The sequence below is a fragment of the Lithobates pipiens genome, unplaced genomic scaffold (genome assembly GCF_037356315.1).
Source record: "Lithobates pipiens isolate NorthernLeopardFrog02 unplaced genomic scaffold, aLitPip1_a1.2 Scaffold_19, whole genome shotgun sequence".
NCBI classification, from domain to species: domain Eukaryota; kingdom Metazoa; phylum Chordata; class Amphibia; order Anura; family Ranidae; genus Lithobates; species Lithobates pipiens.
The window spans coordinates 406,067,782-406,081,752 of NW_027507764.1; the positions used below are offsets into that span (position 1 = coordinate 406,067,782).

Sequence of the window (13,971 nt, forward strand, 5' to 3'; positions counted from 1 at the left end):
GACACTTCCATGAGTATCAAATGCCTGAACCCCCATGTTGTTCTGTGGTTCCTTCTGTTGGACCATATGTCTCTACAGGACACAGTAATGATGTAGTGGTCAGCAGTTTTTCAGATGTTTTCTAAATTAGCAACACTGTCACTTTAAAGGAAACCTCTGGCTTAATTTTGAAGGTTAGATAAAGTATATCTGAGTGGCGTCTGTCGGCACAGGAAGTATGGCTCCAAAATAAAGTTTTTGAAATAAAAAATGTAGTTCACCTGGGGGGGGGGGATTTTTTTTTTTTTTAACAAAACTAGAAATGTATTGAATCAATATATGAAGGCACATTATTAATTTCCTGTTTGGTTTCTTTCAGCCATGCCTCAGGCTGTCCAAGAACAGCCAAATGGACATATGATTATCTACAATGTTTCTTTAACTTCATATGTCATTTAACTATATATAACTATAATAGATGATACATTATAAATAGACTGAGATTTCAGTAATTGCAGAAGCCTGTCTTTTATGTACTGTATATACATTTTGTTTGATCACAGCCAGGCTGATGAAGGAATCAGGTTCACTGCTCTTTACATCCCAATGATCACATGCGCCTTGCAAGTTGTAACAAGACATACACCTTTGTGTTAGAACTTTTACATTTCCTTTTTCAAAAGTAAAAAAATCGATCAAATTGCACATGATTAAAACTGAAAAGACATACTGCACATTTCTTTTGCTTCTTTTGCTAATTGTCAGGATAGAAATATGGGAGCTGCCATTACTGCATCAAGGTCTGGAATCGCTATTTTCATTCACTACTTAGTGAGCCACCACCCTGAAACAATTATATGGGTCTAGAGCTCCAGCTCGACTAGCTAAATGCTCCTTTCAGCTCAATGACTTGCTAGGTAGTTAAATTGCAGTACCTGTATTTCTGTCCTGAAATATTTTCCTTTATGAAAACCTGTGCTTTGCCCATACAGGCTGCTTTTACAGCAGCACATAATCATCCTTCCTTTGCTCCTTTGTTGCCCATTCAATTGCTGGGAGCAAAGAAAATACACAGTACTCCTGACTATAGGGAAACATGTCACATATGCATACTTAGTGGTTGTCACAGCACTGTCACACAGGGGTCAGTAAACAGTTCTAAAACTTGTCTAAACTCTACTAGAGTGACTCAAACTTTTCACAGGACTTCAATCTCTTGCTCCTTAGAAAGGAACCAAAGGAACAGGGAGTATGTGCTGTAGGGGAAGCAGGCATTAATATCAACATGTTGCTTTGCGCTGCATGGAAATAGAACAAGTTCACTTTAAAGCAAGGCTGTGCCTCCATCGAATTTAGTGAACCAATGGCAGCATGGAGGGGATAAGCCAACTTCCTATTTATTAACCACCTTTTGAGACACTGGCATAGCTCCCAACTGTCCCTGATTTTGAGGGACTGTCCCTGATTTGTAGCAATGTCATTCTGTCTCTCATTCCTCCTCATTTGTCCCTCATTTTGGTCTGATCTATATAGATGTATATAAAATGCATCTTTTATCTATCAAAAAGGGTTTTCCAGCATTAAACCTTTCATCTGATTTCTAAGTTACTGCATTTGTAAATTCCAAAAGCCAATATAAAGAAATAGTAGTGGTAAAAAAAGCAGTTGTGGGTTTAACCAATCTTGTTTTTGGTACAGTTCCCCTTTAAGGGCGTGTGGCAAGGGATGTGTCATATACTTTTGCTGATAGGTGTGCCTCATTCCCATCTCAAAAAGTTGGAGGTATACACTGGTGCTTCAAAAGAGCACCAATCAGTATGGACCTGGTGTTTTAGAAAGGCCCTGTTTTTGTCCCCCCCGCATGAAGCATGTCACCTATACCTATGACCAAATTAGATGGTATTACAATAGCAGGAGTATACATGCTTGGTTACAAAACGCTCTCTGACTGGATGAGGAGGAGATTGTGATATCACCACCTTGCCTCTCTACCTCCTCCAATCAGAGGTCACTTTATATTAATTAAAAATACATTCAGGGCCTTCTGTGAATGGTGGCAATGCTGAGTAAGTGCCTATGGTTATTATGCAGAAGGCAAGCTGCACAGGACCAAGAGATCACTGCTATCACTGTAGTAGCACTGGCAACTACAGTGATTTGCAGCTTCAAAGGCAATTACTGAGGTATGAAATATGCATACTTACATTACATTGGTCCAAGCTGGAAGAATTTAACTATGCAATAAAATTCAAACCTAGATTTCAAATGAAATAGAAGATAGCAGACCATAAGACTGAGTTGGCATGCCCCTGTTAAAACAAGGGTTTTAAAATAATATTACAGTTAAGAAAAATATAAATTAAAAAAATGGTGCCCAAGTGCACATTGGACTCACCTTTGTGGTGGATATGAGCTGGTTATGTACTCGTCCAATCTGGGTTGAATCTGACTTTAGATCATTTTGTGCATGTCTGAATTAGATGGTTATACAATATTTCTACATCTTTTACAATTATACAGTAATGAAAAATAAAGTTTATATGTGGGATTCAAATCTATTATTACTTGTGTAAGTACTTAGAATATAGTCAGCTTAAAGAAAAACTTCAGGCAACGAGTGATATTGGTAAACTGACCAAAGTGCTAAATTAATATCCCAACTAGTGCTTTAGATAGCCCTGTGTATCTGCTGCCTATTGGCAGAATTTGACTATAACATGGAGGCATCGCCACTCCTGAGTAAAAGCTATGGTCCTTCCCGAAAGATTGATTATATGAGCGAAGGAAGGTGGTCAACAGCATTTGCATAATTCAAAAGTATTATTTTCTGGAGTAAACTTTTAAGAGTGTAAATGGATTGGTCTGAGTTAAAAAAAATGTGTTATGATTTGCTTCATAGGGCCTCCAAAACTCCTTTCAATAAATCATTATAATCATCTTCCACCATTGTAGTTGGGCAGATGTAAGCACACCCTGTCCTGTGTTTGCCTCATTGAAAGTATACTTAATGGAAGAAAGCTTTGACTTTGTTCTCTCTTCCTCCAACTAGATGGGTATTGTCTGTCACGGATACAGGATATCCTCAACAATATTATTCTCATTACATAAGATCAAAGGCCCCAATACTAGCACTTCTTTATTTAAATCACATTTATATTATCCGTTGCTGCCAACAAAATTGTAATTTTATGCTAGTCACACAAAGACATTTTTGAATTGCTCTGAGTAAACCAGCCAACAGATACAGATTTAACCTGTTTTACTGGTTTAGCATGTAATATTTCATATTAAATTGGGTACAGAGCTGACCTCTTTAGTCCAACAGTTTATCTCTGCAAACACAAAAACATATCACAGATATTCCAGAAACCGCTATGCACAGAGCAGCAAAGAAAAGTTCTTGTTAAGAAGCATGTATATTCAGGGCACCTTGGCCCTCCTTAAGTAAAGTATTAAAGGGTCTGCTAAAATTAATTTAATTAGCCTCATTATCTGAGCATTTCCCAAAGACTAATCTACTAGGTTTTGTCATTTCAATTTGGCATGGGCCATATTAGTAGAGGAGTGGCGCTTTGCTTTCTCATATCAGATGTGCCCCACTTGATGGCTGATGATAAAATTAACTACTGTAAGGTGAACTGATGACTGGTGGATGTTTATTAGGAAGAAGGATCCAAAGACAGCAGCAGCACAGAAGGGCGAGGCATCAGCAGACAACAGGAAAATTGAAAAAGAAACAAATTGTGGAATGAATGAATTAGAAGCAAGGATATTCTTGTACTGCAAGTCCTTAGGTACAGCTTTTTCTCCAGCAAGCCCTCAGAAAAACAATGAGTAGCAAGTAATGCCCTCATCAGCTGTCACTACAGAACAAAGAAAGATTTATTAAAACTAGACCGCTTAGAATCTGGTGCAGCTGTGGATAGGAGCCAATCAGCTTCTAACTTTAGCTTGTTCAATTAAGCTTTGACAATAAAACCTGGAAGCTGATTGGTTTCTATGCAGAGCTGCATCAGATTTTGCACTCTCCTGTTTTAGTAAATCCCCCCTTACAAGTCTTCCAAGAGTAGCAGACCTCAAAAGCATGAGTGGGTAAGACTCAAGTGCATAGGCACTATCACATGTCAAGAAATGTACTGTAAATTTTTACAAGAAATCAAAGTCAAATTGTAACTTTTTTTTTTTAAGTGAGCTGCCACAATTAACCTTACAACAGTGACCTGTCCTCAGGGCCCACTAACAGGTCAGGTTTGCAAGATAACTGAAATACATCATAGGTGATATATGCTGCTCAGTGATTGCACTATTCTAGTCTGCATCTCCCCAAGGTAATACATAAAATCTGTCCTGTTAGTGGGCCCTGAGGACAGGGTTGATGACCACTGCTTTACAATATACACTCTATATGACATCAGTTCTTCACTTTTTGAGTATGTTGCAGTTTTTAAACCATGTTAACAGATGGTGCACAGTTTCTCTACACTGCCATTACACACTGTAAGACACTATTAACACAAATGTATAAACCACCAATCACAATTTTTTAAATAAAAAAATATTGTTAAAAGTACCTTGAAGTCTAACGTTAGGCTTGCCAGATAGCAGTGGAAACCTAGAAGAGTTTATAACTCTTCCATTCTCTACCAAAAAGTATTTTCATTACCACCTGTGTCCCTGCTGGAGACATTTTCCATTGGTTGAACTGGAAATCAGCTGGCTAGCAAGGAAAGGAATGTTCACTTAGGCTGGGTTCACATATGTGTGGCCACAGGTCACAGCATGGGGTCTGGTGTGTTTCTGTACAGGTGCAATTCAGGTTTGAATTTTGCCTGAATTTTTACCTGAACCAGCCCCAAAGATGCAATCTGGACCGAGGCCACCTGGAGCTGTGTGAACCAGCTCCATTGAGAGCTTATCACACTCGCCTGTCATGGGGGAAACCCGCATCCAATCCACAAATACTGTATGTGACCCCAGCCTCAAAAGAAATTCCAACTGCTCTCCATTCTATCAAATAAGTGTATTTTTTTCTACTGCTTCTGCCCCCTTGGAGAAATTTTGCATCAATGACAGAGATTCCTCTTCTAGGGCCAGTGGGGACAGACAGCAATAGAAACCTGTCAGAAGTTCAAACCCTTCCCCACTCTGTCCAAAACTTGAAAAAATATATATTTTTTCAAGTTGGGCTTCAATATAAATTGAATCAATCAATTTCACTCCAGATGCTTTAATACATGTCTGTCAGTTTGATGTGTAATATAGTATTTTTGGTGTATTTAGCACCCAGTTTTGTTTACTTGAATGAGAACTTGTGGATCAATAGATGAAAAATTAGTAAATGAGTAAATTTTTCAAATGGCTTTCAGAACAACTCTTAAGCCCCATACACACTATCAGATTTCTATTACTATTACTATTGTGAAGCAAAATAGGACAAAATCACAGACAAAGTCAATGTACATAACTATTCACCCCCCTAAAGTCAATACTTTTGTAGAATTACCTTTTGCGGCTATCACAGCTCCAAGTTGCTTTGGATAAGTCTCTATGAGCTTGCCACATCTTACCAGTGGGATTTTTGCCCATTCCTCCTTGCAAAACTGCACCAGCTCCTTCAAGTTGGATGGTTTGCACTTGTGAACACCAATCTTTAAGTCTGACCACAGATTCTCTATTGGATTGAGGTCTGGGCTTTGACTAGGCCATTCCAACAAATGTATATGTTTCCCCTTAGAACACTCAAGTGTTGCTTTAGCATTGTGTTTGGGGTCATTATCCTGCTGGAAGGTGAACCTCCGTCCTAGCCTCAAATCACACACAGAGTGGTACAGATTTTGCTCAAGAATATCCCTGTATTTAGCACCATCCACCTTTCCCTCAACTCTGACCAGTTTCCCAGTCCTGACTGCTGAAAACCTCCCCACAGCATGATGCTGCCGCCACCATGTTTCACTGTGGGGATGGTGTTCTTTGGATGATGTGATGTGTTGAGTTTGCGCTAGACATAGCATTTTCTTTGATGGCCAAAAAGTTAAATTTTAGTCTTATCAGACCAGAGCACCTTCCTCCATACATTTTGGGAGTCTCCCACATGCCTTTTCGCAAACTCAAAATGTGTCATTTTGTCTTTTTCTGAAAGTAATGGCTTTCTTCTGGCCACTCTGCCATAAAGCTCAACTCTATGGCGCGTACGGCTTATTGTCGTCCTATGTACAGATAATCCAGTCTCTGCTGTGGAACTCTGCAGCTCCTCCAGGGTTACCTTAGGTCTCTGTGCCTCCTCTCTGATTAATGCCTTTTTTGCCCTGTCCGTGAGTTTTGGTGTGCAGCCATCTCTTGGCAGGTTTGCTGTTGTGCCATGTTCTTTCCATTTGATTATGATAGATTTTATAGTGCTCCTAGGGATCATCAAAGATTTGGATTTTTTTTATAACCTAACCCTGACTTGTACTTCTCAACAACATTGTCCCTTACTTGTTTGGAGTGTTCCTTGGTCTTCATGGAAGTTTTTGGTTAGTAGTACCTTTTGCTTAGGTGTTGCAGCCTCTGGAGCCTTTCAAAAAGGTGTGTATATGTAATGACAGATCATGTGACACTTAGATTGCACACAGATGGACATCATTTCACTAATTATGTGACTTCTGAAGGTAATTGGTTGCACCAGAGCTTTTTATGGGCTTTATAACAAAGGGGGTAAATATATACGCACATGCCAATTATCAGTTTTTTATTTCTGAAAAATAGTTTTATGTATATATTTTTATAATTTTACTTCACCAACTTAGACTATTGTGTTCTGATCCATCACATATAATTCAGATTAAAAAAACATTGAACTAAAGGCTGTAATGTAACAAAATATGTAAAAAGCCAAGGGGGTGAATATTTTTGCAAGGGCTGTATATGTATAGTAAAGTATGTATTAAAAAATACTAGGCTATGTTGAACAGGGGACGTTATACAATCATTTAGTAAAAGTCAGTGTCTCAAATTTATAAAATATGTAGTGTAAAACGTGATACATGTGACAGCAGTGTAGAGATACAGATCTCTGCAGACAAACATTTCCTTTATGGAAAAGCAGCACAATATTCTAATCTTGATCAAAGGGGGCTTTGATATAACATCAAACACAGCCTTTTCCTTAATCTTAACCTTTCCGGTGCTGGAGTGCCCTAGAAAAGATCTGCCAGGCTAAGGTTACTGGACACAGACAGCAAAACCATTCAGCAACTGCATCGAAATGTGATTTTGTAGGGTCAAACTGAACTCCAAGCACATATGGAAAACCCTAAGTAATATAGTTATGTATTCATTATATGAAAATATGTATTTTTGTAAATGTATCTAGTGTTAGTACATGAATCTGTCTTGACAACAGCCTTAGGGGTGCACTTTTTCTTCAAGCCAAACCCGGACAGTAGTACATTTTTTTTTAGTATAGGTTATATATACGCTATTGCAGGGGTAGACATCCTTTTGATCACAGTGTGCCGAGAAATGTTTTCAAATAAAATTGAGTGTGCCGATTTTATAACAAAAAAATGTCAACTTCACACTCTCAATTGCAAAAAGGATTTTTTTGTAACTGCTGTAAACTACTTTATTAGTGACAAATTACTGTAATCCTGCATTCTCAAGCCTCAGACCAGCCCCAATTCCTGCAACTCCACACTTCAGATCAGCCCCAATTCCTATACCTCCAGTCCTCAGATCAGCCTATTTCCTATACCTTCAGTCCTCAGATCAGCCCCAATTCCTACACCTCCAGTCCTCAGATCAGCCCAAGTTCCTATACCTCTAGTCCTCAGATCAGCCCCAATTCCCATACCTCCAGTCCTCAGATCAGCTCCAATTCCTACACCTTCATACATTAGATCACTGTACCCCAACCCCCAAATCTGTCCCATCTCTGTCCCCCCCTGCTCTTCTGCCCCACCACTGTAACCCCTTGCTAATCTGTCCCACCAATACACCTAATTTCGCATCTGCTCCACTGCTGTACCCCCTGCTCTTCTGTCCCATCTCTGAACCCCCTGCTCTTCTGCCCCACCGCTGAACCCCCTTCTCATCTGCCCCAACACTGAACCCCCCCGCTCATCTGTGTCCCAGCAATGTAACCCCCTTCTCATTTGGCCCAACACTGAACCCCCCGCTCATCTGTCCCACCATTGTAACCCCCTTCTCATCTGTCCCACCACTGTAACCCCCTTCTCATCTGCCCCACCACTGCACTGCCCTGCTCTTCTGTCCCATCGCTGAACCCCCTTTTCATCTTCTTGGGCCAACACAGCTGAGAAAATGTATGGCGCAGATCGTCGCAGCAAAAGTTGGATAGGATTTTCATTACGCTGAATACTGTCTGTAGCTTAAAGGGACAGAGAATGCCGGGGTTCAGTAGTAAGTGATGCAAAGGTTCAGGAATAAGTGACGCAAAGTTTAGAGGTCAGGTGTAAGTGATGCAATGTCTTGGCAGGTATGTGAGGCCCCATATGTGTATTTAGTAGCTTTGCTGGTGTTCCACTATAAGCTTTTGCATGGTGTTTTTAAAGAAAGGTTGGCCTTTAATTTGGTGGTAAATGGTAATGGATATCTCCTATTTTTTTTATCATCAGAAAACTGCCCCAAAATAGTAAACAAAAATATTTTTTTTTAAATTGGGCTGTATATTTCTTGTTACTACCATAACCTACCACCAAAGAACATCCCAAAATAAATTCTCCTGCTCCTGACAATCACAGGTATACTACATACACTATATTGTCAAAAGTATTGGGATGCCTGCCTTTACACGCACATCAACTATAATGGCATCACAGTCTTACTCCGTAAGCTTCAATATCGAGTTGGCCCACCCTTTGCAGCTATAACAGCTTCAACTCTTCTAGAAAGGTTGTCCACAAGGTTTAGGAGTGTGTCTATGGGAATGTTTGACCATTCTTCCTGAAGCAGTGAGGTCAGGCATTCCACTCTAATTGATCCGAAAGGTATTCTATCGGGTTGAGGTCAGGACTCTGTGCAGGTCAATCAAGTTCCTCCACCCCAAACTCACTCATCCATGTCTTTATGAACCTTGCTTTGTGCCCTGGTGCACAGTCATGTTGGAACAGGAAGGGGCCACCCCCAAACTGTTGGGAGCATGAAATTGTCCAAAATTTCTTTTTTATGCTGACACCTTAAGAGTTCCCTTCACTCAAACTAAGGGTCCAAGCCCAACCCCTGAAAGCAACCCCACACCATAATCCCCCTCCACCAAATGATTTCCACTTGCACAAAGCAAGGTCCATAAAGACATGAATGAGCGAGTTTGGGGTGGAGGGACTTCACTGGCCTGCAGAGAGACCTGACCTCAACCTGATAGAACACCTGTGGAGACTGCGAGCCGGGCTATTTTGTCCATTATCAGTCTGACCTCACAAATACGCTTCTGGAGGAATGGTCAAACATTCCCATAGACACACTCCTAAAGCCTTCCCAGAAGAGTTGAAGCTGTTATAGCTGCAAAGGGCCAATATTCATCCTCTTTATTTGTCCTGTTTACCATTATCATTCAAAGTTAAAGTAAAAGAAAATCCCAAATTTTGGGTTGTTCCCAGAAAAGTAAAAGAGGATAAATCTTCCGATGGAGACACTAGCTCTGGTGACCTGGGGGTCCCCAAGGAATTTTCTTTACTTGCAGGTATTTCCTCTCACTTGCTGTTTGGCTATGGTACAGGAAGTGAAGGTAAATCTCCCCAATGGCACAAAGATGGCAACATTATGCCTTACAGGGGTTATAAACCTTCCTTGCTCTATCCAATATAAAAAAAAAGTTTTGCTTAAAGTTCTACTTAAATTTAAAGTGTCAGATCCCTGGTCACCACTCCGACCAGACCTAGATCTGAGCATTCAGAAGTCATATGTTAGCTAAAACAGCATATAAATTTCATCTATGTATATGGATATTTTCCTGTAATTCAACTTTGATTTTTGTATTTCAAAATGATAACTGTAGCCCCAAATTCAGTTACTGTAATTAGTATTTGACAAACTGTATTTTATACTCTGATTTCTTTATACTTCTTTTTCAGAACCATGATCAATCATGCATGACCTGCAGAGTCATCCTCCGATCTGATGAACACCACCCTCCAATCTTACCTCCCAAAGCTGACCTAACTATTGGCTTGAATGGAGAATGGGTGAGCCAGCGCTGTGAGGTCCGACCAGAAGTACTCTTCCTCACCAGACACTTTATCTTCCATGATAAAAACAATACCTGGGAAGGATATTACTACCACTACTCAGATCCTATCTGCAAGCATCCTTCCTTTACTATCTATGCCAAGGGGCGCTACAGCAGAGGAGTGACATCAACTAAGGTCATGGGAGGGACAGAATTTGTCTTCAAAGGTAAGACATGGTAGTTTAATTGTATCTCTGCATAAATGATGGAACATAGCAACAGGTCCCTTTGCTTGAAATGTGAGAAAGGAAAATAAAAGATTAAATAAATATACAGGTATTAAAACTAATAATTAAACATGATAATTTATATAGAAGGCCAAGAATAAAAAGAGCTAACCTTGGGGACATTTGTAAACCTGACATTAAATTTTGGCTAAACAAAAACATTTACATACCCTGGCAGAATTTATGGTTTCTTGGCCATTTTTCAGAGAGTATGAATGAAAACACAAAAACATTTCTTTCACTCATGGTAAGTGTTTGACTGAAGCCATTTATTATCAATCAACTGTGTTTACTCTTTTTAGATCTTAATCACAACAGAAACTACCCAAATGACCCTGATCAAAGGTTTACATACCCCAGTTCTTAATACCGTGTATTGCCCCCTTTAACATCAATGTCAGCTTGAAGTCTTTTGTGGTATTTGTGGATGAGGCTCATTATCTTCTCAAATGGTAAAGCTGTCCATTCCTCTTAGCAAAAAGCCTCCAGTTCCTGTAAATTCTTGGCCTGTCTTGCATGAACTGCATGTTTAAGATCTCCGCAGAGTGATATTGAGGTCAGGAGACTGAGATGCCCACTCCAGAACCTTCACTTTATTCTGCTGTAGCCAATGGCAGGTCAACTTGGCCTTGTGTTTTGAATCCTTGTCATATTGGAATGTCTAAGTACATCCCATGTGCAGCTTCATGGCTGATAAATGCAAATGTTCCTCCAGTATTTTTTGATAACATACTGCATTTATGACAACTGTAAATGTCATAAAAGAACCAAAATATCAAAATCTTATCAAAACTGGAAAAAGTGGTATTGAGGCTATTCAGGTGCATCATACTGAACGACAATATTTCATAAAAAAAATTATAATTTATTAAAAAATAGGTTACATTTCAATGTCCACATAAAAACAGTTACACTCATAACCCATTTCATATGATCCTTGTTTTCAAGGCAGTATAGTGGTGACAAAATCCTGACATCTTTGTCTGAGCTTTTTCAGGGGATATATTTTCTGCTACTGGTCATAGCATCCTGTGTTTATCTGATAGAATACCATAACCAGTAGTGGACAATATATCCCCTGAAGGTGAAAGAGGGTGAAACATGTTGGGATTTTGTCACCACTATACTGCCTTGAAAACAAGGATCATATGAAATGGGTTATGAGTGTAAATGTTTTTATGTGGACTTTGAATTTTAACTTATTTTTATTAAAATATTGTCATTCAGTATGATGCACCTGAAAAGTGTCTAATTACAAGGGATGTGGTGCTATAACCCAATGGTGATTCACCCATATTAATTTCCATTAAACAATTTTATCAGCTTTCATAGCTATCTGTTGTGAACTACAAAAGTATATGATAGGGATGAGGAGATAAGGAGGTTTGTGTAGTTATAAACAGTAAAGCAGCCTAAAGTGACACTGCTGGTCCCCCATAAGTACAGTATAGTGAGTGTGTATTGACCCCTAGGACACAAACTGAGTTTCTTGTTCAATGTTTCTTCTTTTTTTTTTACAGTAAATCATATGAAGGTGACTCCAATGGACTATGCCACAGCTTCTCTACTCAACGTTTTCAATGGTAACGAGTGTGGAGCAGAGGGTTCCTGGAAAGTAGGTGTGGAGCAAGATGTTACTCACACAAATGGTTGTGTGGCTTTGGGAATTAGGCTTCCCCACACTGAATACGAGCTATTTAGGATGGAGCAAGATTCCAGAGGAAGGTATTTACTTTTCAATGGCCAAAGACCAAGTGATGGCTCTAGTCCAGATAGATCTGAAAAAAGAGCAACATCCTACCAAGTGCCACTAGTGCAGTGTGCCTCTTCACCACTTAGACTGGAAGAGGCAGTTGATGGAGTCCACAGACTCGGATCAGGAACGCACCTACTTGCATCATCCACATTCATTGGTTTTCCTTTACCATATTTGTGTTTATTTGTACTACTTTATTTTTGGACCAGCTGAAACAACTGAAGAAGAAGTACCCTTTGTATTTTAATTTAATGGGACCAAGGACCTATTATTTCATTGAAGAAATTCTACTTGATGCACTTGGTTGTTTGCCCAAGAAATGGCACCCTGGCTATCATACCTTACCCTATCTACTTCTGAATCTCCAACTGACATTTGCCCTTAACCTAACCTGACCTTGCCTTATTTGGTTGCACAACAGTAATTGCACTTTATGTCAGCTGACAATTTTCTGTTAATATATTGATGAGAAAATAAGTAGTTTGCAGCCACTGATGTACACATCTAGTCTGTGCCATATTGCTGTTGTGACATAACTATGCTCCATAATGCTTATGAAATTCTTAACAGTGTTGACAAATCAGGATGGATTTTGTACAGTATGGTGCCTCTAAGCTAATGACTGATCTTTTTTATGAACTGGCTCCATTGTTGTCTAAGGGGGTATCTGCCATATAGTCCCTTCATCATCAAATGGGTCGGAATATTTGCTGTATATATCTTTATAATGTACATATATGTATATGAAAGATGCATTGATTTATATTGACGTATTACACATTTTACACCAAAGAATAAAGAGTTGACAATTTCTGGGTAAATGTTGTGTCAATTGTTCATATATAGTGGTGAAAGAAACTCAGGGGACAGCAATAAATACCCGATTAGCGCTCTGGCCTTCTTCCCCTTTACTATTAATTTTTTTTTTACATTTCTGTCTGTGTTGCTGCTGGACAAATGCCTTGACACACTGACACACTGTCTGCCTTAAACCATGATTACCAAGACAGGGAAGGGAAATCTCTATAATGGAGACTCAAATAGCAGTAGAAATCCCACTCTATCCAAAACCAAAAAAAATGGCTAAACTTTAAACAGTACAGCTAATCAGAATTCAACTTGTTCTGTAAGCTGACATTTGGTTGGTTACAGCATACTGCCTAAACCAATAAACCTATTTCTGCTTTTACATTGTAGTTATTCCACACTCATATATCACCAACCTCACAGAATTCACCTGTACACCTGTGCAAGGAAGGACGATGATGGGTATGGTTTGGGACCTAAAGTAAACCTGCACTGAGAGAAAATTGAAGGCTGCCACTTCTGACTGTCTTAGTTGCTGGTTTTCCATCGACTTTAGCACTGATCTAGAAAAAGCACTGGGGTTAAGGTCATAAATCAGAGCTAGGTTAAAAAATCCTACTCTTCATTCCTGTGAATGAAGAATGACTAAGGCTACGTTCACACCTATGCGATTTATGTGGGTAATGTTTGCAAGATAAACCTTTTTAAAATTGCACCTGCAGGGAAAGCCCACACCAGAACACAAGCTGCATTTTCAGATGCATGATGGTGCCATTAGGAATTAATGGCAGCCCTGTGCATCTGCTAAATAGCAGAGCGGTTTACCTGCAGGTGCAGCATTGCATGTGATTTAGACGTATTCCTGCAGCTGCATATATGTGAAAGCAAGCAAAACCAGCTAAATCTCACTTTGTGTGTACCCATTTGTTCAAAAGAAGCTGGTCCTTAGACCTGCTTCTGTTGAACAGTCTTGCTGG

At 39.5% G+C, this 13,971-nt stretch overlaps 1 protein-coding gene across 1 annotated transcript in view; it reads left to right on the forward strand.

Moving 5' to 3' along the window:
* The window catches only part of APCDD1 (APC down-regulated 1), a 74,505-nt gene extending 61,497 nt beyond the window's left edge, over positions 1-13,008 (forward strand). Inside the window, 3 exon segments of the mRNA XM_077492446.1 lie at positions 10,050-10,371; positions 11,952-12,290; positions 12,293-13,008. Coding sequence (XP_077348572.1) covers positions 10,050-10,371; positions 11,952-12,290; positions 12,293-12,582 — 951 coding nt within the window. The 3' untranslated portion in view covers positions 12,583-13,008.
* The last annotated feature ends 963 nt before the right edge of the window (positions 13,009-13,971 follow it).